This window comes from Choloepus didactylus, chromosome 4 (genome assembly GCF_015220235.1).
Source record: "Choloepus didactylus isolate mChoDid1 chromosome 4, mChoDid1.pri, whole genome shotgun sequence".
Taxonomy (NCBI): Eukaryota; Metazoa; Chordata; class Mammalia; order Pilosa; family Megalonychidae; genus Choloepus; species Choloepus didactylus.
In genome coordinates, this window is record NC_051310.1 from 158,219,053 (window position 1) to 158,244,837 (window position 25,785).

General features: G+C 50.2%; 4 protein-coding genes across 11 annotated transcripts; 3 read left to right on the forward strand and 1 right to left on the reverse strand.

Annotated features, from left to right (window-relative positions):
* Positions 1-5,898: 5,898 nt before the first annotated feature.
* DCAF11 (DDB1 and CUL4 associated factor 11) lies at positions 5,899-13,775 on the forward strand. Of its 6 annotated transcripts, none has more exons than XM_037834609.1 (15): positions 5,899-6,038; positions 6,480-6,817; positions 7,678-7,799; positions 8,085-8,212; positions 8,484-8,548; positions 8,849-8,949; positions 9,165-9,311; positions 9,524-9,578; positions 9,933-10,001; positions 10,360-10,417; positions 10,517-10,702; positions 11,161-11,314; positions 11,752-11,904; positions 12,702-12,808; positions 12,919-13,775. In XM_037834609.1, the coding sequence occupies exons 2-15, from the start codon at positions 6,663-6,665 to the stop codon at positions 13,051-13,053; spliced, it is 1,635 nt and encodes a 544-aa protein (XP_037690537.1). In that variant the 5' UTR covers positions 5,899-6,038; positions 6,480-6,662; the 3' UTR covers positions 13,054-13,775. The 6 variants fall into 6 exon arrangements, with proteins under 6 accessions (XP_037690537.1, XP_037690539.1, XP_037690535.1 ...); XM_037834611.1 differs by having other exon boundaries at positions 5,923-6,012; XM_037834607.1 differs by having other exon boundaries at positions 5,932-6,378.
* Positions 13,776-13,916: 141 nt separating this feature from the next.
* Positions 13,917-17,873, forward strand: FITM1 (fat storage inducing transmembrane protein 1). The gene is made up of 2 exons (XM_037834614.1): positions 13,917-16,849; positions 17,248-17,873. Exons 1-2 carry the CDS (start codon positions 16,308-16,310, stop codon positions 17,855-17,857), a joined length of 1,152 nt encoding a protein of 383 aa, XP_037690542.1. The 5' UTR covers positions 13,917-16,307; the 3' UTR covers positions 17,858-17,873.
* Positions 17,874-19,866: 1,993 nt separating this feature from the next.
* Positions 19,867-22,894, forward strand: PSME1 (proteasome activator subunit 1). 2 transcript variants are annotated; one of them, XM_037834619.1, is made up of 11 exons: positions 19,879-20,152; positions 20,890-20,922; positions 21,044-21,106; positions 21,219-21,329; positions 21,406-21,451; positions 21,593-21,690; positions 21,930-21,998; positions 22,084-22,151; positions 22,256-22,310; positions 22,392-22,478; positions 22,657-22,894. In XM_037834619.1, the coding sequence occupies exons 1-11, from the start codon at positions 20,114-20,116 to the stop codon at positions 22,735-22,737; spliced, it is 750 nt and encodes a 249-aa protein (XP_037690547.1). In that variant the 5' UTR covers positions 19,879-20,113; the 3' UTR covers positions 22,738-22,894. The 2 variants fall into 2 exon arrangements, with proteins under 2 accessions (XP_037690546.1, XP_037690547.1); XM_037834618.1 differs by lacking the exon at positions 22,657-22,894 and having other exon boundaries at positions 19,867-20,152; positions 22,392-22,638.
* On the reverse strand, positions 22,886-25,108 carry EMC9 (ER membrane protein complex subunit 9). 2 transcript variants are annotated; one of them, XM_037834622.1, is made up of 6 exons: positions 24,976-25,108; positions 24,624-24,833; positions 24,431-24,507; positions 23,455-23,524; positions 23,272-23,366; positions 22,886-23,117 (listed from the first exon to the last, which is right to left on the reverse strand). In XM_037834622.1, the coding sequence occupies exons 2-6, from the start codon at positions 24,819-24,821 to the stop codon at positions 22,937-22,939; spliced, it is 621 nt and encodes a 206-aa protein (XP_037690550.1). In that variant the 5' UTR covers positions 24,822-24,833; positions 24,976-25,108; the 3' UTR covers positions 22,886-22,936. The 2 variants fall into 2 exon arrangements, with proteins under 2 accessions (XP_037690550.1, XP_037690548.1); XM_037834620.1 differs by having other exon boundaries at positions 24,624-24,837; positions 24,976-25,077.
* Between the last annotated feature and the right edge of the window lie 677 nt (positions 25,109-25,785).

Sequence of the window (25,785 nt, forward strand, 5' to 3'; positions counted from 1 at the left end):
CTATCTACACAGGCCTCCTTCTAATATCAATCCCACAGTCTTCTCCCAGCCCCTCCAAGCAGCTGTCACCCCACCACAGCTTGGCACCTCCTGGTGTCCCAAGGGTCTATCTCACAAGCAGCCCTCCCACTGGGTCACGTAAGGAGGACTTGCTGGGAGGAGGCACTATTCCACTCTATGTCAGGAGATCTTAAAAGAGTGGAAGCCTCTGGGAGCTGCTCAAGAAAGCCTCCAGGCTTAAGAGTCCCTGTTCTCCCACTTAGACATGACTGCACTCTCTCCCTGGCCTGAGGCAGAAAAAAGCCTCTATAAACCCAGTTCTCCAGCAAAGCCCATTTTCCTTGTCATTCTCAAACCTGTTCTTCTGCCTGACCTGGAACTGGGAAAACAAAGTATCCCTGAAAGCACATTCAACAGTAAGACAGAAGCATATTCAACAGTAAGACAGCTAACACTTCTTTAGCACCTTACTGTGTGCCAAGCACTATTCTAAACACATAACAAAATAACCTTTGGAGGGAGGTGATATTTTACAGATAAAGGAACAAAGGTCAAGTAATTTGCCCAAGGCCACACAGTAGAAGATAGAGCCCAGGGTACATGCTAGCTGCATAAACCTGTCTCTAAGCAACACAGGCTTTTAGAACTGCAGGTACCTTGGAAGTCACCTGTTCCATGCTTCCCAAACTTTAAAGTGCATATGAATCACCTGGGGATCTTGTTTTAACAAGATGGGTATTTTAACACAGATTCTCATTCAGCAAGGGTGGGGGTGACCCAGAGATGCCGCTTTTCTTACAAGCTCCTGGGTGATGCCAGCGCTGCTGGTTCAGAGACCACAGTTTAGTAGCAAGGCCTTACTCTTAACTCTGAAATCAGTTTTTATGGGAAACCAGAAAAAGAGAACCGTGACCCCACATGACTCAGGGGCATAAGCTGAGGATAACATCACCTGTGATCTGGATCCAGCTCATTGGATGTATAAAAATATACGGTATGTAAGATGGGAGTCTGTGCCCAGAAAATGAAAAAAAAAAGAAAATTATTGGAACTCTCAAAGAACTGGAGGAGGAAACACCAAGTGTTCTCAGAGAAAACAGCCAATGACCAGCTATGATGTGTAAATAGAACAGAAAAGGAACTAAAGGTCAGAGTGGTTCACATGCTGCAACATAGCAACAGAGCACTTGGCACTTACAAAATACAGCCAAATCCTCAGTTTCATAAATAGCATATTTATGATGATATATGACATTTATGAAATCTGAAACAATACCATCGGAAGCAGTACAGCACAGAAGTTAAGCACCTCGTAGATTCTGCAGCCAGGGTTGCCTGATTTATGGCCTAACCTCTCAGTTTCTCTGTCTGTAAAGTGGGGATGTTCCTACACCTCAGTGTTGTTGGGAGGATTAAGAGTCAATGCACTTGGAACTGTGCCTGGCACCAAGAAACCATTTAATGTACGTTAGTTATCTTCACCTTTCTACTCTACTGATTATAGAGTAGGCCCTGTAAACATATTTGATATTGCTGACTTTACAGTTTAAGAGAAAAAAAAAATTAGCAATGGAGATTTAGGGGGGGAAAGAAAATAGGTTTGGAAGTAAGTCACTCTGGTGACTTCCAGGCACTATTCAGCTATTCTAAAAGCATACTGACAGGGAAGTGTTAGCCTTAAAACTGATTTTGCCAGTGAGAACAAAATTCGGCACATGCCCTTTAGTTCCAGATAAATAATCAAATATAATTAGTTAACACATTTTTAATTAATCTTTTGATTTAAAAATAAAACCTGCAGAAAACCACACAAATCCACAGCTTAAAATAAAGCAAACACCCTGTAACCATCACCTCCAGAAAGAAATAGAACTTTGTCAAACACCAGATCCCCCCTCCTCCATGTTCCCAGTTCCAGCCCCTTCCCTCCCACCACTATGGTAAGTGGTGATCACTTCCTTGCTTTTCTTTACAGTTTTATCACCCAAGTGTGGATCCCTATATACTATAGTTTAGCCTTCACAGTTTTTGAAATTTCATTCCCTAGTTTTTGAAATTTCATATCCTTTTAATTTGTAAGTTCTCCCTTCATCCCTTTTTTTTCCTTCAATTTAACTGTTGAATCAAGGCTGAGATTTATTAATTCCCTAGAAGTTGCAAAACAGCCATATTCAAATTCTGTCAAAATAATTGGAATAGTTTCATAAAGAGACACTTCTCTTCATCTTTTATTTCATTACCCAGTGGTACAGTTTATGTAGGAACTGCAAGATAACTGCTTGATTCTTTCACTTATTCACCATCTTCAAGATAATTTGGTTTCCAATCATCTTGTAAAAAGGTGACCACTTAGTTATACACGGACAAACATGACACGTATGTCAATATGAACTTGTGTATTTAAGCATTTAATGTTTATTAAATTATCCTAGTAATGCTCAAATTGCCCCATCTTTGGCCATGATAGCTTGGCTCCTAAGTCCTTTTGACATGACCCAGTAGTCTTTCCTGGTTTCCTTCCTATCTGGTATGATAAGTCATGCCACACTCATCTTGTACTGTCCCAAACCTGGACTCAGCCATTTCTCCAAGAAGCTCTGATTTCTTTCTGTAGGAAATGATATTTGAAGACCACAATAATCTGGGTTCTAGGAGTGTTCATTGCTACTGAATTGATTGTTGTTTCCAGGCTATTTCAGAGGACAGAGATAGGAAGATAAAACACCTCATGAATTCATACTGATAGTTCCTATTGAAACTCAGGTTTTAACCTATATCATTTTACATCTATAGCCCCCATCCTCCACCCAAAAATTCTGGTTCTCAAGGATACAGGACATGAGACTATTCGAATATCCCATAATTACGCAATTGTTTTATAGTTAGCACACGTCCCCCCTTCCTTTTACACAGAGAATGCTAATGTAAACACATGTATAACAATCAGTCACTTCAGAAGACAAAACTTTCTTTTTATGCTACCTGGAGCTGTACACGTGTCCCAAGAGCTCTGGGCAGTCACCAGTCTGGGAGCTGAGGTTGGGGAAGGGCAGAAGGAGAAGGAGGGGAACAGCTAACCAGAGAATGAAAAACTTACTTTCCTTCTCTCCTCTCAAACCCAGCCCGCCCTCTAGTGGAGACAGACAGCAAGAACGATCAGGAAAGAGCCCAGGGCAGGTCAGACAGGAAGTCAACTTGCTGACATTTACTTAGCAGTTAATAAACTGGCCCCAAAATGGGTGCTGAAGTTAGAAAATCTCTCCGTGGCTTTAAGGGTAGCTGGGAAGAGGAGGCTGCCCAAAAGAAAAGCACCTTATAAACTGTCACCAAGCAGCATGCCAAATTTCAAAACCATGAGAGGGAAAGCCAATGACCCTACTGAAATGACTAGTTATTTTTAAAGAAATGCCATTTTATTTCTTTCAACAGAACATGTAGTAGACCCTAAGATATAAGTGTTCATAAACATTTTGAAAAAAATATTAGAAGTCACAAGTCACATAAATCTAGCTCATAGGCTTAACAATCTTTCACATATAAAAATAAATCAGTGGATTCAGAGATGAAAACCTACACTCTTTAACATTTGATTTGATGTTAAGGGGGGCTCATTTTGGTCATAAAACCCCAGAAACTTATTTTAACATTTACCATGACTTTTAAATGTTTTATTCAATAATGTACAAGTTCCATATTACACAGGCTTGAATTAACACAGTTTCATTCAAGTTTAAACTGGATTTATTAAGTGCTGAGGAGAAGAGGAACAAAGTAATAAAAAAATGCATTATTAAGGAGGTGAGTTTAATAGGTGACTTTTTTCCTAGATCTTGGGTGTGCAAATTGTATTAATCAAAATCTTTTGTTCATCATACAACTTTGTCATTGAGGCATGCAGTGCCTTCTCCATTTTATTATTTAATGATATAATGAACCTGGGTATTTTTATACTTTTTTATGCAAAATTGAAACCAGATTGTTTTTGCATCCACCAGGTGTCACCATGGATGACCACTGCCTTTTTTTTTCTTTGTTTAACTTAACCAGTAACTTGCACAATTAAAAATAGAAGACTACATCATTTTAAAGGCTACATATTATTTCAGAGTCTTTACCACATGCACCATAATTTATTTACCCAATCCTGTATTACAAGATATTTGGATCTACTTTGTTTCCAGTATTTCACTATCATAAATAATTGCTAAATTGAGCATAAATTTTTATGCAGGTCCGGGCTAGACTCCTGGAAGTGGTACCACTGGGTCAAAGTGCAAGGCTGTGTGGAAGGGAGTCTGACTGGTAAAAACAGGGAATACCCAGATAAGAAATTTTCCTGGGAAGGCACAGAGGTGGAAACTTGCAAGGCATTTATGGACATGTTTGTTTGGCAGAAGTAACAAAAATTGAGGCTGGTTGAAAAAAACAAACAAACCAGGTTTGGTATTTGTATTTGAAACAATAAGTTAAAAAACTAAATGCTGTTACAGGAGAATACCTGTAGCGGATCAACTAGTGGGGAAAAGGCATGAGGGAATGAAAATTTGATATTGGGTGGTGGCCGTTGGAAACAAACCTAATCAGCTAAAGAATCTGCAGGACTTGAAAAAGTGAATGTAAAGGCAAAAAGGAAAGAAAGATAATTCTTTTAAAAAATGATTCCAAATTTTTCAGACTGCATAACCCAGAAACCATGAAATCCTAAGGTCTCAATAGACGTCATACGGCGCAGACAGTAATAGATAATAGGGGATGGGTGGCTACATAATTTGCGGGGTCCAGCAAAAAATAAAAACATGGAAGCACTTGTTCAAAATTATTACGTTTCAAGGCAATGACAGCAAAGCATTAAACCGGGGGTGGGGCCTTTCCAAGAGACCCCACAGGTAAAACGCCCAGGAAGCCGGCCCTAGTGAGCAGACGTGATGAGCTCCCGTGTAGTGGTCTAGGGCCCCAAGGAAGCACTAGGGGCCTTCGCTCCCCTCCGAGTGGGAAGGTCGCGGCACTTTCTAAGGGCGTGCGAGTGGATTCGTCTCAGACCTGGGACCTTTGCGCCCGGCACAGCGTGGTCATTGGTCCCAGACACTCCCCCCACCCCTACCCCAGCCTGGGCAAGGATCCCGAGACGTGGCAAGTCCCGGCCTTGGACTCAGTCCTGTTACTGATAAACTCGGAGGAGGAAGTGGAAGATGGTGCGAATGCACACCCTGGAACCACAGCCCGGGGTGGGGAGGCACCGCGAGAACAGAGTGTCTCGGGAAGGTGTGCAAATCCCGGAGGGCCAAAGGGGTGTCTAAGAGGAAACCGGAAAGACCCTTAGAGACCGAAAGGTGTTTTAGGGAGCGTGTGTAAAGTTCGCGGAGCCAGACCAGGGATCATCTAAAAAGTTTCCGGTCTCACAAGAACGAGGCTTCCGGAAGCTAAAGCCGAGAGGGTGTGGAGGATTGGAGTCCCCAACTGTGACGTAAAGACACTTCATAGGCGAAAGAAAATGCAATTCGTACTTAGGGCAGGGCCCAATGAAGAGCAAGGAGAACAATTCAAGCCGGGGACGCTTTGGGATTTTCTAAAAAGTGGGAAGCCAAATAAATGAACTTTAGGGACAGACAGCAAACAGTATCCCTTGCTTAAGATACCTCTCGGTCGCGAACCGCCAACCGTTTGTTTTGCATGGCCCCCTCTCTGCCATCAAATCGAGATTCGTGGTCTCTGATCCAGGAAGCAGCAGACTCGGAATTTACTCCCTCCTCCCTGAAAACGAACACCACTCCTTGGTCGCGCGTTTTCTCCTCCCCTCAGACACCACGCGCACTTTCTCCCGCCCACCTGTCGATCACCTTGCTCCGCCACCCATTCAACAGGCCAAGGGGGCGGAGCCTCCGGAGACGTCGCGTGACGTTTGCGCTCCGCCGGCAGGGAAGCCGGTAGATACGTAACGAAGGAGGCGCGTGACGGAGGAGCGGTTGGCCGACGCTGCAGCTGCAGTCGGAGTAAACAAGGCCTCGCGCGCCTGTGGGTCCTGCTACCGCTCCTGGCCGGTGGGTGGTCTCGCGCGGGGCAGTAACCGCCGGCTTCAGTAGGAGGTGCTTGGCGACTTCCTCCATGCCTCGCCCCTTCGCGTACACACCCCCGGCACACCACGTGGGCGTAAGGCATGGGAGGGGGGCCGAATTCTAACGTCATTGGCTGTTGCTGCTGCCGGCTCCCGCAAGACAGTACTCTGATTGGTCGGTAAGGGGGGCGTCGGGGGTCTCTGAATCCTCAGGTTTCTGATTCGTTAGATGAGATTAGCTAGTGAGGCGCTTTCTTCCGCAAGGGTTTTCATTGGTCTGCCAGACAGGTTACCTGGGAATCCACCCCTTCCAGGGACTTTGATAGGTGAGTTTGGGGTAGAAAACTGAGAAATTCCTCTTCAAAGGATTCTTTTTGGTAAGCTAGGATAGCGCCCACGGCTTCACTCTGTTTTCTTTGCTTCACAGGATTGGGGAAGTTTTGTGATCCTGAAATCTTGGGAGTTGTCACATGCTAAAGAAAAGGGATCGCAGTCCCTAGGAAGGGTCTCTTTTCCGGAGACCCTGGTATTTCTAGAACAGGCTTTGCTTTCACCAACGAGGTGACAGGAAGAGCCCCTGCAGAGATCCCAAGGATGCTGTGACCAGAAGATGGGATCAAGGAACAGCAGCAGTGCAGGATCTGGGTCCGGCGACCCCTCCGAGGGCTTGCCCGAAAGAGGGGCTGGCCTGCGAAGGAGTGAGGAAGAGGAAGAGGAGGATGAAGATGTGGATCTGGCCCAGGTACTGGCCTATCTCCTCCGCAGGTAACTTACCCTCTGGTGTGTCCCCACCAGGTGCCACCACAGACCCTTGCTCCCAACTCCAGGCAGGGAAGTTACAGAGGTTAGGGAATGGGATTAGCCCAAGGCCGTTGCTCTGTTTGAGCAGAACAGCCTTTCTCTCCTGGGCAGCCCTGGCACTCAGCTCCATATCCAGTAGGAATGGTTCTTGCCTTGGCTAGGGATGGTCACCAAGAGGACCCAGTCTTGTATTTGAAGGGGCTGTTCAGGGGAGCCTCTGTGGCTATGACTACATGCATGTAATCTGTCTTCCAAGTAACTAAAAAAGGGGCCCAGAGGAGCAAGGGGTGAAGTAGGGGATGAGGAGAAGAATTGGGAGGGGGGAGTGGAACTTTAGTAAAGCCATTGACATTTGATATGAGATTGTGTGGGTTTACTTGAAAAACAAGTTTAAATTGACCTAACTCTAACTCTATTCTTGAGGGTAAGAATGGCTTGAAGGGAGTGACCACCAGAAATTGTCTGGAAAGGGGGTGCAGCTGGCTTTGTTTCTTGGCTGAGAAACAGCCAAGCCTGGGGATCCCTTCCAAATGCTGTGTTCTGTGTTGGGCTTCTCAGGCAAGAGGCTCAGAAGGAAATGCTCTCAGAACTTTTTCGTCTTTGGGAAGTCAACTTAGTTCTGTACTCCTGCTCTAAGGGTGCAGTTTCCCACTGTGTCTTACAGGAGACTGAGCATAACAGCCAAGGTCTAGTCAGCTTCCAACCCTCAAAAGGGGGACAGTATGAAGCTCTAAGAGTTGGGTCACCACTGACTCTGAATTTGTCTGGGTTGGGGGAAGGGATTCCCCCTCTTTATCATGGGGGTGGGGGGGATCTCTCCACAGAGGCCAAGTGAGATTGGTGCAGGGAGCAGCAAATTTACAGCTCATCCAGGCCCTCTCTGACTCAGAGGAAGAGCACGATAGTGCCTGGGATGGTCGTCTGGGGGACCGATACAACCCACCTGGTAAGGGTAAAAACAGATTGACACCCTAAAATTGGAAGACTTTAATTAGAAAACCTTGTGTGTGTGTGTGTGTGTGTGTGTGTGTGTGTGTGTGTGTGTGTGTGTGTGAAGAATCGTGGGTTAAATTGAAAGAAGACATAATTCAGGGAATGAGGGGATCCTTGCAACCCCCAGTATATTCAGCCACATTGGGTGGGGCCCATCGTCCTACATTTTGAGCACAGTTGTTTAGCTGTCCTCTGGGGCTGGAAGGCCTAGGATGAAACTTCTCCTTGGTGCTCACAGTGGATGCAACCCCTGACACCCGGGAGCTGGAATGCAACGAGATCAAGACACAAGTGGAATTGGCCACAGGGCGGCTGAGGCTTAGACGGGCGGTCCAGGAGCACAGCTTTCCTCGAATGCTGTTCCAGGTAGGACTTTCCACCTCCAGCCAGCCTGGCAGCAGGCCTGCCAAGGTAGCCAGAAGCTCTGCCAGCTCCCAAGAGGAGGGAAGTAAACTTTCCCAGGAACCCTTGGTGGCCTCTGCCGACATGCTGATGGCAGGGAGTTCTTGGCCAGCTTGCTGTGGGATTCTCTGTGGTACATTTCTATAGCAAGAGCGATGTCTTTGGAGGAGGGGGCTTGGTGGCTTCAGCGGCCCTCTGTTTCTGCTAGCAGTATTCCCCAATCCCTTCCATTTAGAGACAACGGGGCCTCTGCCGCCAAGGAAGCTTCTCCCTTGGAGAACAGTCTCGAGTGATGTCTCAGTGAGTATGGGGCTTGGTGCAGAGTCTCTAAGGGCCAGATAGGTCTTATCCCTCAAACTTTGAAGGGAGAGGTGTTAAATGATCCTCAGAGATGTAAAGGTTAGAGATTAAATGGATTGCAGCTTTGAGAGTAAACAAAGTGGAAAAGTATAGAAATGCAGAGGATGGTAGAATGGGCAAGAGAAAAGGGATTGTACACCAAATCAAAAGGAAAGAATACCCTTATGCTGATATTTCTGCTCTGTTAGGATTCTGCTAACCAGGGCATGCCCTTATCCTCATTTTCCCTGTGTTTCCCAGTTTCTTGCCCAATGTTCTGAGCTTCACCGACACCTACTCTCAGAAGGCTTTCTGTGGCATCTACAGCAAAGATGGTCAAATTTTCATGTCTGCTTGCCAAGGTACCAGACCCTGGTCCTACAAATTGCCCTCCCCTGAAACAAGAAACATTCCCCCTGACTGAAACTAGAAAGCCCCAGACCCAGGGAACTAAGACTCTGTCTCACATTTCCCATGATAAAAGAAAGTTTCTGCAGATGGACTAAATGATAGAGGGCTGATCTAGGGAGGAATCAACGGGGTGCTCCCTAATTCTTCCTGATCGCCACTCTCACAGACCAGACAATCCGACTGTATGACTGCCGGTATGGTCGCTTCCATAAATTCAAAAGCATCAAGGCCCGGGATGTAGGCTGGAGTGTCCTGGATGTGGCCTTCACCCCTGATGGGAACCACTTCCTATACTCCAGCTGGTCTGATTACAGTGAGTATGCACCCGACTTTCATTCTCTCTCTTTCCTGGGACCTGAGGTCTCCATACTCCTGTGTCCTCCTCCATACTTTTTGTGCGTCGTCGTGGAAGATTCACTCCCAGGGAGCTCTGATATACTTGTCCTTTGTTGTGTCTTCTCTAGTTCCACCTTCCATCCCTCTTCCCCCAGTCCTGAAAGATTTTTTTTCTCTTGCTTCTCTTAGTTCATATCTGCAACATCTATGGGGAGGGAGATGCACACACGGCCTTGGATCTCAGGTACTGACTTCCCTTCCTGGTCAGACTCATTGGAAACTTCTTAAGGAAGGCTCTCCAGGAGCAGACCTCTTGATCCAGAACTCCTGCTTAGAGGGAAAGTGCATTGTTTGCAAGTTTCTCTTTGGGGATTCCTGGGAGGTAACTACCCATCCTATCAGCCAGAGGACTAGAGTAAAATAGATGTTTGCAGCATTGTTTCTGGGTTCTCACTGAGGTGATCTGCATTCTGGCACATGTTGGCAGGACTTCTCTTTCCCCTGACAACTGTGCCTTAAAATCCTCATCTGATTCCATGTAGATTAACAAAGGTTGAGGGGAAGTCAATTTACCCAGTTCATTCTTTGCTCTTTTCAGGCCAGATGAACGTCGCTTTGCTGTCTTCTCCATTGCTGTCTCCTCAGATGGACGAGAAGTGCTAGGAGGGTGAGTGTTTGCCAGGGATGGCTCCCTCAGTTAATGAGATAGGAGTTCTCCCAGAGATCAGTTCTGCTGTTAGATTGCACTGGGCACCTCTACCCAGGCACCTGTGGGGACACTCAGCCCTTCTTTAAAGCTGAGGTTTACGAGTTGCTTCACTTCTTGGTCACCATTTCCTCAGCACCAGGTGGCAGGCCTCAAGCCTCTGCAAAGAAATGCAGCTAACACTTCTCTCACCTTCTGTATGAGGAGAGACAAGGGCTTGCCCCTCTGCAGGGCTTCTCAGTAGGGACTATGCAGAGTACACATAGCATTGCTTTTCTTGGTCCTGGCTCTAGGACCTTCTTTATCTCTTCCCTTTTAGGGCCAATGATGGTTGTCTGTATGTCTTTGACCGAGAACAGAACCGACGCACCCTTCAGGTATTGTTCCTGAGACTTAGAGCCTCTGCCTCCTGGTCCTCGCTCTGTGAGAAGATCTAGAAGGAGGTTCTAGATATCCTGGCTTCTTTCTCTTCCTAGATCGAATCCCATGAGGATGATGTGAATGCAGTGGCCTTTGCTGATATAAGTTCCCAAATCCTGTTCTCCGGGGGTGATGATGCCATCTGCAAGGTGTGGGATCGACGTACCATGCGTGAGGATGACCCCAAGCCCGTGGGTGCACTGGCTGGACACCAGGATGGCATCACCTTCATTGACAGCAAGGTGGGCAGGAGAGGCAGGACTGCACCACCAGGCGACTAAGGTTCTGGTTGTCCAGGAGGGCATGAAAGTGGACTGGTGTGGGAGCTTGCCAAGCTGTTTATTAGCCAAGGTCTATAAGAGCTAGAGTTTAAGGAAGAAGCTTAAGCTAGGAAACATGAGATCCATCTGTATCCACCAGTCCTCAAGGAATAGGGCAGGGCTTTCTATACAAGAACAGTAGAAGAGTGTCTAATCCAGGATGGAAAAAGAGGCCCAGCCAGGGTGCTGGCCAAAGAAGGGAAAACCTAGCCAGGGGGTGGGATCCAAGGCAGAAAACTGAAGGTGTGCTCACCTGGAAGAGGAAAGAGGTGAGCAAAGTCAGAGCATGAGTTCTTACCCGTCAACTGGAGGGGAGCCAGACTGACAAGCACCCATATCTGCAAGCTCAGATGCTTCATTACCCAACTTTGGATTCACAGGGTGATGCCCGGTATCTCATCTCCAACTCCAAAGACCAGACCATCAAGCTCTGGGACATCCGGCGCTTTTCCAACCGGGAGGGCATGGAAGCCTCACGCCAGGCTGCCACACAGCAAAACTGGGACTACCGTTGGCAGCAGGTGCCCAAAAAAGGTGAGAGCAGAAGGTAGAATCTGAGATCTGGAGAGTTGAGAGTCAGGGGTGGTACTTAAAATAGTTAACCACTGGTAAGGTCTGGCATGGCCTAGTGGATATGGCCTCAGCCCGAAACTGAGTCCCATAGAACTCCAATCCATTCCGGTTTGCCAGGTGTTAATCTTTTATTTGCTAAACCATGGGGAAGGCCAGGGGTTCTTGGAGTTGGGGACAGGGATCACTCGGAACCAACCAATACAGAAGTATTTCACTATCTTGACAATCAGCAGGGCCATCCTGGTGAATACTGGCTGACGATTAGGTGGAGATTGGGCCACCAGGAGGGCTAGGAAAGGAGACTATATCTGAACGTCGATCTTTGCCAAGGACTGGTGGTGTTGGAGAATCCAGAAGCAGACTCCGTAATCCAGGGCTCTCTCTGCATCCCTTCCTAGCCTGGCGGAAGCTGAAGCTCCCAGGGGACAGTTCCTTGATGACCTACCGGGGCCACGGGGTGCTGCACACCCTCATCCGCTGCCGATTCTCCCCAACCCACAGCACCGGGCAGCAGTTCATCTACAGTGGCTGCTCTACTGGCAAAGTGGTTGGTAAGGATGTGTCAGAACAGGGGGCCTGGAGAAGGGCGGGAATCTTCCAGTAACCACCTTAAAAAAAGCCCAATGATGACTGCAAGTGGAATTTAATTTAGCTTGGAGCAGGAAAGGCTTCAACAGAGAAAGAGAAAACCATTCTATTCACTGGCATTTTAAATTAAGAAAAGGAACTTAGAATTCTAGTCAGTGAATACAATAAATTACCAAAAATACATTTTGCCCTGTGTTTTAGCCAGGCAAGAAAGGGGCTTCAGATGAAAGGTAGGAGGGAACAAAGATGAAAAGAATGATACAAAAGCAGCAAGTAGTAAAAGACACAGTGAAGCAGGAAGAATGCATAAAAAGAAACACAAACCCAGATACAGATATAAAGAGCATAAGATGGTGCTTTGCCTGGGGAGGCAGTCAGATAGAGAGAAAAAGAGAACTTTGCATCCAGCCCAGTAAGGAACAACAGGCTCACACATCTGCAGAGGAGGTCACTTTTCTAGTATCTTCCATGTCTTGTGGACTTTTTAGAAAATTGCTGCTGAAAGCTTTAATGCCACTTAGCATTTTGCTGACTGTAAGCCCTGTTTAGCTAAGGGCCAGAGACACCCACCCTACACTAGATGACACTTTCCACCTGAGGCAGGGAAAAGAAACTGAGAAACCACAGTCCTCTGGTATGGGCTTCGCTCCCCTGGGAAACTGGAAAATTGAGAGGCAGGTAAGCAGTGCTTCTCAGAGAGGTGAGAGGTGCATTGAAGTTTCTCTGGTGGTCCCTTTCCACTCTCATCTTTCCTGGACAGTGTATGACCTCCTCAGTGGTCACATTGTGAAGAAGCTGACTAACCACAAGGCCTGTGTGCGTGACGTCAGCTGGCACCCCTTTGAGGAGAAGATTGTCAGCAGTTCGGTGAGGTTGCAAGGGTTGGGGAGGCCAGGGAGTGTCTGGGACTGGGGCTTGGACTTGGGTCTGAGAGTGGGACGCTCCCCCCTAACTACTTGCCACCATCTGCCCTGCAGTGGGACGGGAACCTGCGTTTGTGGCAGTACCGCCAGGCTGAGTACTTCCAGGATGACATGCCAGAGTCCGAGGAATACCCCAGTGCCCCCACCCCAGTGTCCCACCCCTCCACAGCCTTTTCCTCTCCCCAGTAGATGTGACCTCCAACCCCGTACATGGGTGAGTCTCTTGACAAGTTCACTGCCTCCTCCCTTTCTCCCTTCTGGGAGATGTTTAGAGGAATCACTGGCATTGGACTGGGAAAAACAGAAGCCCAGGTGCCTGGGCTGCAGCTGAGCCCTGGAGGATCCTCCCCACAAGGCAGAAAGGACTTGTTTCACATGCTAGCACCCAGTTGGCTTGGGTCCCTATCTCTGGCCAGGGTCTTGCCCAACTGCCATTATCTGGGGTGTGGCCTCTGCCAGCAGGGGAACTGTCCCGAGTGTTTTTCAATCATGTTTGGAATGTTAGGTATTGGTTCCTAGAGTAGTAAGCCTGAGGCCAGGTCTGATCTGACCGGCCAAAAGCCTCGCCACCTTGCCAGACCCATCACCCAGGCCTTCAAGTTGAGGATTAGACTGGCCTGGCCTTTCTTCCTGAGGTCGTAATGGCTAGAGCTCTAGCCCTTCGGGGGAGGGAAGGTAGCTAAGGATGTTTTCTCAGCATCCTCCTGGGGTGGGAATTATTATGTCTTTTCTCTCATACATCTGGGTCTTTGGGGTAGGACAGGCTGTAGTGTGAGAAGCAGGCCCTGCCCTCCCAAAGCGTCCCCTCATGCTGGAGACCAGCAGCTTCAAGGAGGGAGGTTGAGGTGGGACTCCTCTGTCCTCACTGGCTTTGGCTCCCTCAATAAACTCCCGGTGGGAACCTGGCTCAGCATCTGTCTCTCACTCTTGCTCTTTCTCGCTCGCTCTTTCTTTTTGCTCTCTGAGGTCTTTCAGGCTCTCACCTCAAGAAAACAGTTCCATCAGAGCTTTCAGATATGCTCCTCTGTGAAGGGAAATACCCTGTTGACACCAAAGATGAAGGGAAGTACCAAAATTATTTGGTTTAACTGGATCATGCAACAAACCCCAGAAACTTCCCAGCAAGTAGAAATAGAGATCGCAAGGGAGTCAGCACATTTTAGATTAGAATCCAGGAATGCCCACATTAGTTCTCTTCTGTGGCTGGCCTGGAGCTGGCACAGTCTGCAAAAGAGGCAGCCCATGAATGCAGAGCCAGAGATACTGGTCGACACTGACGCCTGGCCCTTTTCTGGGCTCTTTGCACTCAGGACTTTATCCACTCTCACAGCCACTCTCTGTACCAGTAAGGAAACAGAGACATGCACAGATCAGGGAATGTTCCCCAAAGCAACCCGATGGTCAGTGGGAGAGCTGGGATTCGCTTCCAGTTCTGGCCAGATCTTTCCACTACATTTCGTTGTCCGTGATGCAATTTTCAAACTGTTTATATGCCACTGGGGGTACTCATTTCACAACAAGAGGTCTGTGGATTAAGTAGTTTAAAAAGGTAAATTGTTGAGGTCCTTGGCCTCCATATGTCCTTTCCTTGTATTGCTCTGCCCAGTGTGAAAATATCATCCTAGATCTCCTTTCCCACCTGCCCTTCTTTATTCTCCCTCTGACACTTTACCCCCGATTTCGTCATTTCTCACCCAGAATCTGTACTACCTCCAGGTTGCCAAACTAGGGGCAAATTAAAATTATTAGTATCCTCAAAGCTTCTTTTAATCAAGGGCCATGAACCATCCATTCTCAATAAGAGATGCATTTCCAATACAATTTTCATTTGTTGTCAAAATTTGTAAAATGTTTGTTGTACTAATAATATACTAATTTGTAAATTTACAAAATTTGTAAAATGTTTTTGTACACTAACAATTGCAATAAAAATTCAGTTTAGAAGAAAAAAGTTTTAACTTAGGGCCTTATGGTCACAGGATTTTAGAAATTAAATTTCAAATTATATATATATTTTTTACTTTTTTTGCAGAGAAGTTGATAAAATGATTAATTAAAGACTTAAGCATAAAAATATGTTAGGATAAATTCTGTGGGGGAAGTAGAATAGGTATATTGTATCTGATTGTTAAGAACTTGTCACATATTTGTTAAATGGATAATGGTGAAGATTCGAATCACTATAGTATATAGACTCCACTGGATCTATTTAAAAGTTTGATATAATGTGTGTTATTTTGAAATGTCAGTACATGCAATATACTGGAAATTATATCCTTGGCAACTATTTAAAATTATGATGAAAAATTTTATGTCAACTTAAAAATGTGTGAGAGGGGTCTGTGGGTCTTGGAAATTCTTTTAGATGGGTCCATGAGCAGGGAGGCTTGAAGGCCACTATGCTGAGATACTGGGGGTCATAACATTTTAGCCTTTAGGATCTGGAAGGAACCTTTTTGATTATCTAATCTGTCTTGATCAGTTTTCAGATGAGGAAACTCTGGGAGGAAGGTTAGTTGATTTTCCCATAGTCACACAGTGGGCCCAGAACCTGCGTGTCCTTGCTTGCCCATTCTCACTGCTTCATATGGCTGCTACTGTGCTCTGAAATCCCACCGCCAGTTTTGAGGAATGAAGGAGACCAAAAGTGATCTCAAAACAGACTGAATAATGGGGACTTCCTGGGTAGGTTGCTCTCTGTCCTGCCACTTCTGCCCCAGTAGTCAGGATGGGAGGCCAAGACTTAATTTGAGGCCACCCTGAGGCCCCAGGGTTGGCAGACAGACCCTGAATTTCAGTGGATTCCAGGCTGGGGATTTTCCTTCTTGGATCTACTCTCTATTACCTGAGGGAAACCCTGATCTTTAGGGCTCTTACGGTTCTACCCGGGCCACATCCATCTCATATAGCACCCCTTTCTCAGGACACTTGATTTATATCTGTTGACCATCATAATAAACATATAAATGAATGATGCTCCCTTTAGATGTGGTCCTTTATGCATTGCATAACCACCACAGTTTAGACAGCAGTCCTGGGACCAAAGCATCCCCTTAGAGCCTTTTTAGATTATACTGGAACTGGGTCTGCACCACCCCTGGGGTTCACAGTGCGTTGAAGTAGATACCCTGCTGATAATGAGTTGGATACAGTGCTGAGCACAGCCATTTTGCAGCATCCTGATGGCAGTGGGGTCTTGTACTCCAAACCCCAGGAGAGGGGCCAGGACCACAGTGACAATGAGGCAGGTTTATTTTTTTAATGACTTCCCAGGTTTGATTACTTTCATCTTTACTACTGCTGATGGGAGAGGGATTTGGGCTGACCGTACAGAGGCAGGCAGACCTAAGCAGTTTGTGGATAAGGATAGCCCTGAATGGCAGGCCTGGCCCTGAGACATGAACTAGAATTTGATTGGAGCTGGGGACCCAGACCCGTACGTCATGGGGACACCAGGGCTAATAGAGAAGGGCACAGGCCGCTGTCAGGACACAGGCTACCACACGCCCGAGACCAGGACACTGCTGACGTGGCAGCTCTCCACCCCAGCCCCTTACTGCCCCCCACCCCTCGCCCCCGCCTGTCAGCCACCAACGGGCTCTGCCCTGTGTCTGCCACACCTGTCACTGCCTGTCTGTGTCTGGGGGTGGGGGCCCCATCAGCCCCTCCTCAGCTGCCCAGCAGAGCAAGCGGTCAGTGGGGAGGGAGGGAAGATGGAGCAGGGGCCAGTGGTGGGGGCAGGGCCAGGGCTGGCAATTGGGAGCCGAATCCGGGCACTGCTGGGCTGCCTGCTTAGGGTGCTACTCTGGCTGGCCTCTGCCTTGCTGTACTTTGGAAGCGAACAGGCCGCCCGCCTCCTGGGCAGCCGCTGCTTACAGCGCCTCTACCATGCCTGGCTAGCAGCCGTGGTAATCTTCGGGCCCCTCCTGCAGTTCCATGTCAACCCTCGGACCATCTTCGCCAGCCACGGCAATTTCTTCAACATGTGAGTTCACTCGAGGCCGAGGGAACCGGCTCCCTACACTCTGGGATCCCAGTTCCCTCCCCCAGGCTTCTGTCCTCCTGCCAGTCTGAAACACTAAAAATAGGCTAAGAGGTTGAAGGAGAAGGTCGGGGGGGAAAGAGGGCGGGAAGAAAGTCATGGTGGACAGGGAAAGTGAGGAGCAGGGCTGGAGAAGAACTATGGACCCAAGAAGGCTGGGTGGTCCTCTAGGGAGATGGCAGTGTTTCAACAGTTGGGCATTTGGAGGGCACAGGAAACAGAAGCAGTGATGATGTGACACTAGATCGTAGAATTGTGGATAAAGCAGAGATGGGAACAGCCCAGGGTGGGGAGATGCAGCTGGGGGGGTCTCAGTAGCCTCCCCTCTTCTCTGCCCACAGAAAGTTTGTGAATTCAGCGTGGGGCTGGACGTGCACCTTCCTGGGGGGTTTTGTGTTGCTAGTGGTGTTCCTGGCCACGCGGCGTGTGGCAGTGACCGCCCGGCACCTGAGCCGACTGGTGGTGGGGGCAGCCGTGTGGCGGGGGGCCGGCCGGGCCTTCCTGCTCATCGAGGACCTGACGGGCTCCTGCTTCGAGCCTCTACCCCAGGGCCTGCTGCTCCACGAGCTGCCTGACCGCCGCAGCTGCCTGGCGGCCGGCCACCAGTGGCGGGGCTATACAGTCTCTTCCCACACCTTCCTGCTCACCTTCTGCTGCCTGCTCATGGCCGAGGAAGCAGCAGTGTTCGCCAAGTACCTGGCCCACGGGCTGCCCGCCGGTGCCCCTCTGCGGCTCGTCTTCCTGCTCAACGTGCTGCTTCTGGGGCTCTGGAACTTCTTGCTGCTCTGTACTGTCATCTACTTCCACCAGTACACCCACAAGGTGGTGGGCGCCGCCGTGGGCACCTTTGCCTGGTACCTCACCTATGGCAGCTGGTATCATCAGCCCTGGTCCCCGGGGAGCCCAGGCCATGGGCTCTTCCCTCGTTCCTCCAGCCACAAGCACAACTGAAAGAAATAAAGGACATCAGGCCTGGCTCTGGCTCCTCTCGTCATTTGGCGGGGGATTGGGATGGGAGGGAAGGGTAAGAAGAGGGCTTGGTAGTCATTGGAATGGCTCAGGCATTCTTTGCTGACACCTTGAATGTCCCTCTGTTGACCTCATCCCTTCCCACTGTCCTGTCAGCCTCTTGACCATCACAAAGCTATCTGGAGTTGGGATGTCAAGGAATGGTGCTGCTAAGGCAGTTAGCAGTGTCCTTAGGGGTGGGTATCATACTTCGCTGAGCAGGTGCCGTCCCTGCCTGCCCTGTCCCTCCCTGCCCCCTCCATGGACTTTCCTTTCTGTTTTCCTCAGGGCTCAGCCTCTCTGGACACCCCACTCAGGGGCCCTTCCTGCCCTGTCTTCCCCAAAGGGGGTCTGTGTGTGTTCATTTAGTTGACAAATGTTTATTGAGCCAAGCCTGGTTCCATGCTATGTGAATAAGCAAGACAGCTTCTGTTGTCTGGGAGCGTATGGACTACAGAGGGTGGCAGATGATAAACACACAAATCATAACAGCAAACACAGTGTGCTTACTGGGCCAGGCACCTTTCTAAGTGTCTATACATTCTTTATGTAAATTAACACACTATTTCCTCACTATAACGCTTCAAAGTAGGTTCAGTAGTGTTCCCACTGTATAGCTGGGAAAACTGAAGCACAGAGGTTAAGTAACTGTTCCCAATCAGTAAATAGCAGAGCCAAGATTATGGACCCAGGCAATATGGGTCCACTGTGTGTTTTCTAAACCAGAGGTCAGCAAAGTACTGCCTGCCCGTGGCCAGTTTTCTTGTGAACTGTGAGCTAAAAATGGCTTTTACATTTTTAAATGGTTGGAAAAAAAGGTGATTTCATGACGTGAAAATTACGTGAAATTCAAATTTCAGTGCCCATATGTTAAAAGTTCTATAGGAACGCAGCCAAGATAATTCATTTAGGTATCTTCTATGACTGCTTTCCTGCTATGACAGGCAAGTTAAGTAGTTACAGGGACTGTGTGGCTCAGAAAGCCTAAAATATTTATTATCTGGCCCTTTACAGAAAAAGTTTCCCAACTTTTGCTCTATATCACTGTAATTTTCTGTCACACACAAAAAAATAAACTGGTTAATACTTGAGGGTTAAGTGCTGTGAAGGAACTAAAACAGGCTGATGTATAAGAGAGTTGGAGGGAGGTGACATTTGAGCTGAGCGCCCAGTGACAACACTAGCCAGAGGAAAGTTGTTCCAGGCTAAGGGATTAGCAAGGACAAAGTCCCTGAGGCAGCAATGAGTATGACCCGTTTGAAAAACAAGCAGAAAGGCCAAGCATTTTCAAGTGTAATGAATGAGTGGAAAGTGAAGTTTGAAGGGGAGACAGGTGCCAGGCAGCAGTGCAGGGCCTTATGGGTCAGGTAAACCCTTTGGATTTCATTTTAAGGCCAACAGGAAGCTGTTTGAAAGGGTTTGAAGCCAGAGGGAGGCATGGCCCCTCTACTTTGTGGAGAGTGGGTTATAGAAGAATGGAGGCTGCAACAATAGTCCCGGAGAGAACCGATGGGAGCTTGCATAGGGTGGTGCCAGCGTCTGCATGCCTCTTCACCGGGGAGAGGATGTCCACGCTGGCCGGCCTAGAGGAGGGAGATCAGGTCTTGTTCCATCTCTGAGAAAAGATGGAAGAGTCACAGGTAAAGCTAAAGAGTCAGGGAGACAGGGAGTTAAGAAGCGCGGGGATGGGGTGAGGGGGGAGGTCGGGAGGCGGGGAGGCGGGAAAGGCGGGGAAGCCGAGTCGAGAGGCGGGGATGCCGGGAGGGCGGAGGCAGGGAGTCGAAAAAAGAGCAAGGAGGCGCGAGGCGGGGAGGCGAGCAGGGCGGAGGCGAACGGGCGGGGTGTCGAGAAGCCCGGAGGCGGGAAGCGGGGCGTCGGGAGGCGGGGAGTCGATAGACAGGCAGGCGGGGAGGGCGGAGGCAGGAGGCAGGCGGTCGAGAGGAGGGCGGGAGGTGGGAGACGGCCCCGGGCGGGGAGCTCGCTGGAAAGGCTCCTCTCGGGCCCTAGGGGGAGCCCTGCCTGGGCCGCCTTCCTCCGCCCCTCTCCTCCCCTCTCCTCCCCCTGGTCTGTCCCGCCTCCTCCACTACCTCCACTCTCTGCTACCCAGGAAGGCCGGGCGAGTTGCAAGGGCTGCTTTCGCTTTCCCTTCCCCGTGCCCAGGGCTCGTTCCTCGTGCGGCGCAAGGCCCCCCGCCCGGCCATGGCCACGCTCAGGGTGCAGCCTGAAGCCCAAGCCAAGGTGAGCGCTGCGGGTTAAAGCAAGGGCCCATTAGGGAGGCGTGGCGCCGAGAGGCTGAGGGCATCCCCTAAACTGCCCTTTCTGCCAGCCCCCCACATGAGTAGGGGGTCAGTCCACCAAGGGTACGAGGCTGCCTGCCCAGAGCACCTGAGCTCACGTGAAAACAGGCAAGGCTGCCTGTGGGGAGAGGCCAGGAGGCCGTGGTTCGGTGGGGTGAGGTGAAGCGGAGAGCTGGCGTGGAGGGGAAGTCCGCTGGCCTGGGGCCCTGGGCCACACACAGATAGGGTGTGGGACCTGCCATGTCACCTGATGGCCTTTCTCACACGGAGAGCCCCGGAACCCACTCCACAGGGCACTCTGTCCCTTCCCCAGGTCCAGGCCCTACACAACATGCTCTGTCATACAAGCCCTCCAACATGGCCTAGGCAAGCAGAGGGATCTGCTTCCACATCAGCTTCACTGCCAGGAATGTTCTCACCTTCCAAATCCAGCCCCAGAGGAATCCACTCCTCTCTCTGGGGACCTACTCCACTTTTCCCAGATCCAGACCCACAGAGATCCACTTCTGTACACCCCAGTCAACCTCCACAGGGATCCATCTCACCTTTTTCAGGTCTGGCCTTACAGGGATTACTCCACCCTTCCCCAGGTCCAGGCCCTACACAATCCTAAGGGAACTGTCCTCAAATAACCTGGCCTTCAAGTCAGGTTTCTGAAGGGTTGCCTGTGCCCCACAGGTGGATGTGTTCCGTGAAGACCTTTGTACCAAGGTGAGACCTGCCCATCAGACCCCCACCCCGACCTCAGCCCTCCCTTGGTGGCCCTGCTCCAGAGCCTAGGAATGGCATTTGATTCTGACCCCATCCTCCCCAACCCCAACCTCACACACAGGCAGAAAACCTGCTCGGGAGTTATTTCCCCAAGAAGATTTCTGAATTGGATGCATTTTTAAAGGTATCGGGGCCAGACAAGGGGCTAGAGAGTAGGGGCCCAGGGGAGAGTTTGGGGGCCATGAGAGGAGTGAGAGGACCCCCTTACCTCCAGCCCTCCTCCCGCCCTGCACTAGGAGCCAGCTCTCAATGAAGCCAACCTGAGCAATCTAAAGGCCCCCTTGGACATCCCCGTGCCTGATCCAGTCAAGGAGAAAGAGAAGGAGGAACGGAAGAAACAGCAGGAGGCAAGCTGGGGAGGGCCCTTCCTTAGGGGGGAATCATCCTTCAGCTTGACTCCAATGAGCTCCTCCCTCTCTGCAGAAAGAAGACAAGGATGAAAAGAAGAAAGGGGACGACGAAGACAAAGGTACTTGAAACCACTCCAGTGGGAATGGACTTAATGCCCACCCCACCCCACCCTCAGGAGCTCCTTCCTAAGCGTTCCTCTTCCCTTCTCCACCCTTCACTCAGGCCTGGTCATGTGACTGACCCATTGCCCACTCCCCAGGTCCTCCTTGTGGCCCAGTGAGCTGCAACGAGAAAATTGTGGTCCTCCTGCAGCGCCTGAAGCCTGAGATCAAGGATGTCATTGAGCAGCTCAACCTGGTGAGCCCTCCCACTTTCACCCCCCAGGCTTCAGATGGAACCCTTTGTCCTCCTTGGTCCCTGCCCATTGGGGCACGGCACCTGCCAGGTCTTAGTAGGAGAGGACACAGCAATTGAAACCAGAGTAGGCCCTGAGGCTCAGGATGGAATGGCTCAACCTCCACCCACCATGGGCAGGGAAGCAAGGCAGTACAGGAACCTGGGAACTGCAGGGCTTTGACACCATTCCCTCCTCCCAGGTCACCACCTGGTTGCAGCTGCAGATACCTCGGATTGAGGATGGAAACAACTTTGGAGTGGCTGTCCAGGTGAGAGGGTTTCCCCACTCCCCTGCCCTCCCTTTCCCTCTGGTCCCTACTTCCTTCCACATTCCTCCTTGCTTTCTTTCCCCAGGAGAAGGTGTTTGAACTGATGACCACCCTTCACACCAAGTTGGAAGGCTTCCACACTCAAATCTCTAAGTGAGTGCTATCTATGCACATCCACCCTTTGCCTTTGGTTCAGGGACAGAGGCCCGGGTTCACTCCGCCTTCTCCCACTCCTCACACCCCTCTCACTTCCACAGGTACTTCTCTGAGCGAGGCGATGCAGTGACCAAAGCAGCCAAGCAGCCCCATGTGGTGGGTGAGGCCCAGGTCAGAGTGCATGGGGGGAAGGACACACTTGAACAAAGTCAGGCCTGACCCCCAAGTCTCCCTCAGGGTGACTATCGGCAGCTGGTGCACGAGTTGGATGAGGCAGAGTACCGGGACATCCGGCTAATGGTCATGGAGATCCGCAATGCTTATGTGAGGAGGCAAGGGCAGGGCAGGGATGGGCAAAGGCAGCTTTCCCAAGCCACCTACACCCTGACCCTGCAGGCTGCAGGTTAAGGGTACAAAGCTCAGCCTCTCCACAAGGTTGGAAATGAGGCACAGAGCTGCTGGGGGCCTGCGGCTGACCTGCACTCTTCCCCTGGTCCTCTAGGCTGTGTTATATGACATCATCCTAAAGAACTTCGAGAAGCTCAAGAAGCCCAGAGGAGAAACAAAGGGAATGATCTACTGAGAGCCTCCTGCCTCACTCTCCAATGGCTTCAGCAGACATCCTCCTGCCTTTTACCAGGGATTCCAGGCTTCCCCCCCTCCCCCACCTTATCCTGTTGAGGTTTCTCTCTCACCTTGCCTCTCGGGCACAATAAATACTGTCATACTGGTGCCCATCAGCCCAAGTCTCTTTATTGGATCCTGGTCCCCCTGGCCCTGGCTCAGGCATTTCCATTGGTGGGACCAGCCCATTGGGTGATTTGAGTGTTGAGCTGCTGGTTGGTCCAGTCCTGCCGGATGTCATCAAGGTGGGAGTCAAAGTCCACAAGGTGTTGGTGGGCCCGGCCCTCCAGCAGTGCTCCCACCATCTGCCGTGACTCTTCCCAGTCCCTCCACATCACTCTGAAATAGTAAACCCCATGGAGGTCAAACTCAGCGGGCAACAGAACCTGGCAGAGTTTGGGGCTAAAGAAAGATCCTTGGGACAGGACCAAGGACAGAGGAGGCCTGAGAGCTTTGGGCTTCCAAGAACAGGCAAAGGGATTGGGGCACTCACAAATTCTTGTCCTTGAGGACCCAGTGGGAACCACTGTTTTCCAGGACAATGACTGGGGGTACATGAGGCTGAGGCACCAGTTTTTGATTATCCAGCTGGGTGGACAAGGAAAGACGGGTGGGGTGTCAAGGGTCCCCTACCCTACTTTCTCTCTAACTCCCCACCCTGAATCCCAAGCCTCACCATGATGAGTACTGTATCAGGGAAGAATTCGGCAATTCGCCCAGCGATTTTCATGGCCAGGGGCCCAGGGCTGTGTAGAGATAAGATCAGGTGAGTGAGGAACTGACATGGGCAGACCCTCATCTGACTGAGCTGGGCCTCCCAGGTCTCAGGTGTAGCTGCAGTTGTGGCCTTTTCTGTAGCTGGCCTGGAAGATGAGGGGTGGGGTGGAGGGGTGTGTGTGTGCCAGGCCTGCTGGATGCTTGACGGCTGTGGGAAAAAGGTGCTCAGACACACTGTTGGTGAGAGTGGAAATCAAAAGTGGTCTTTCTGGAGAGTCATTTGGCAAAACCATCCAAATTGAAACTGTATACTATACATATGCTGTATGCTGGCATAAACATATGCCAAAATTCCACTTACAAATAATTTACCATAATAAATAGGATATCATCTATAATAACAAAAAAAAAATGGAAACGGCCTCAATGTTTAATGTAAGGCATTAAATAAACTATGGTATATTGATACTATATAGCTGTTAGGGTGAGGTGGATCTTGGTATAGAGATGGAAAGATGTCAGATATTTATTAAGTGAGGGGAAAAGCAAATTACAGAACAATACATAGAACTTGATCCATTCATATGACTAACGTAATTACTTTTCCTGTATATTTAAAAAGAATTTCTTTTTATGTTGCTGTCTGGGCTTCCTCTGTTCTTTTAGCCCTGGGTGGGGGGGGGGGCACCTCAGATAAAGCACATGTTGGCCTGTTCCTATTGATACACAATTGTCCTCCCCACTCCCACCCCCAAAGCCTCCGAAACAGGGATCTTTATGCCCATCTTTATATTTCCTCACTGCAGTGCCCAGCACAGTACCTGATAACACAGCCCCTGCGCCTAAGTGTTTGATGAAGAAAAAATGAAAGAAATGACCTTGGGTGTCCTGACCCACCCATCCCGAATCCCTTTGCCTTTGGCTACCCTACTCACCTCTGGTCGTCCAGAACTGCATTGGCATGGTAGTACCCAGCCACCACCAGACCACCCTGGGCTCCCCACACATCCACCTGCCACAAGAAAAGTGCCAACAGTAAACCGCGCAGGGGGCCCCGTAGATGAGGGGTCAGAGGTGGGCACGGGCTAGGCGTGTTAGCGGTGTTCAGCAGGTGACCAGCGGCGGCACCTGGTTGAGGGCGACCTCCAGCATGACGGACAGGGCCAGGTGGCTGTGAAACAGGGGCACACAGTCGGTGAGGCAAAGGCATTCCCCGGACCGCGGCGCCGGGGCCAGCAACAGCCCGTTGACCGCGGCGTGCGGGTACCGAGCGGCGTGTAGGCACATCTTCCCGTAGGCCAGGGCCGAGATCTCCACCTCCCCCATGGCGAGCGGGGCCTGTCTGGGGACGCAGTAAGCCGGGTCAGTGCCGCTTCCCCACCTCGCCCCGCAGAGCCTGCCCCCAGCTCGCGTCGGCGCATCTCCTTCCAGCGCCCCGCCGCCCGCCGTGGCCGCCGCCGCCACCCCCGCGCCCCCGCACTTAGATTAGACGGTAACGTTGACTCCGTTAGAAGACAGCAGCCGGCTCTGGGAGACCTGGGTCCCGTCGCCCACCCCCAGCCCGGCCCGGCCCAGAGGGAGGTCCCGATTGCATCCCGCGGCACTGAGCCCCGCCTCCCCTCTCCCCCCAGTGGACAGTTGGAGAACCGCGCCTTTCGCCTGCCGCAGCGTCAGCGGCTCTAAACTGGACGCGCTTCTGAAGCCACGCCCACATGATGCTCTCTGATAGGCCCAGAGGCCCTATTCTCGTCCAATTAAAGCCGTGCTCAAATCTTGCCCCGCCCTCGTCTCCAATGCACTGGAAAGAGCCCGCGGCGGTAAACCGGGAACCGCCTGCTTGCTTATTGGCTAGGCTACCCGTCTTCCGCTCTTGATTGCAGGATGGCTTTGTCTGTTACCGGTCCTGGCCGTCCTCACAGGACCAGCAGAGCCAGCCCCGTGAGCGCGCAATCCGCGCCGGGTGTCCCGGAGCAGTGACTCTTGGGACATGGGGACAAGAGGGCCGCCTTGCTACTTTTATGGAATGGGCGGGTCTGTACTCTGGACTGGCTTTGTCACTTACTTAGGAGCCGTGTTACTTTTGCGACGTTACCTGGCTTCTGGTTCCCTTAATGTAATATCTGCTGCCTTTGGTGCTTTAAGGGTTGAGAGCGTATCGGAACGGGTTTCCAAACTGTCAAATACTATGCAACACAATTTATCCCACATTTTAAAACAGGATAAGGCCCTGAATTACTGAGCAATCCCATGGAGTTTATAGCAAAGACCATAGTAGAGGATCCCTTGCCTC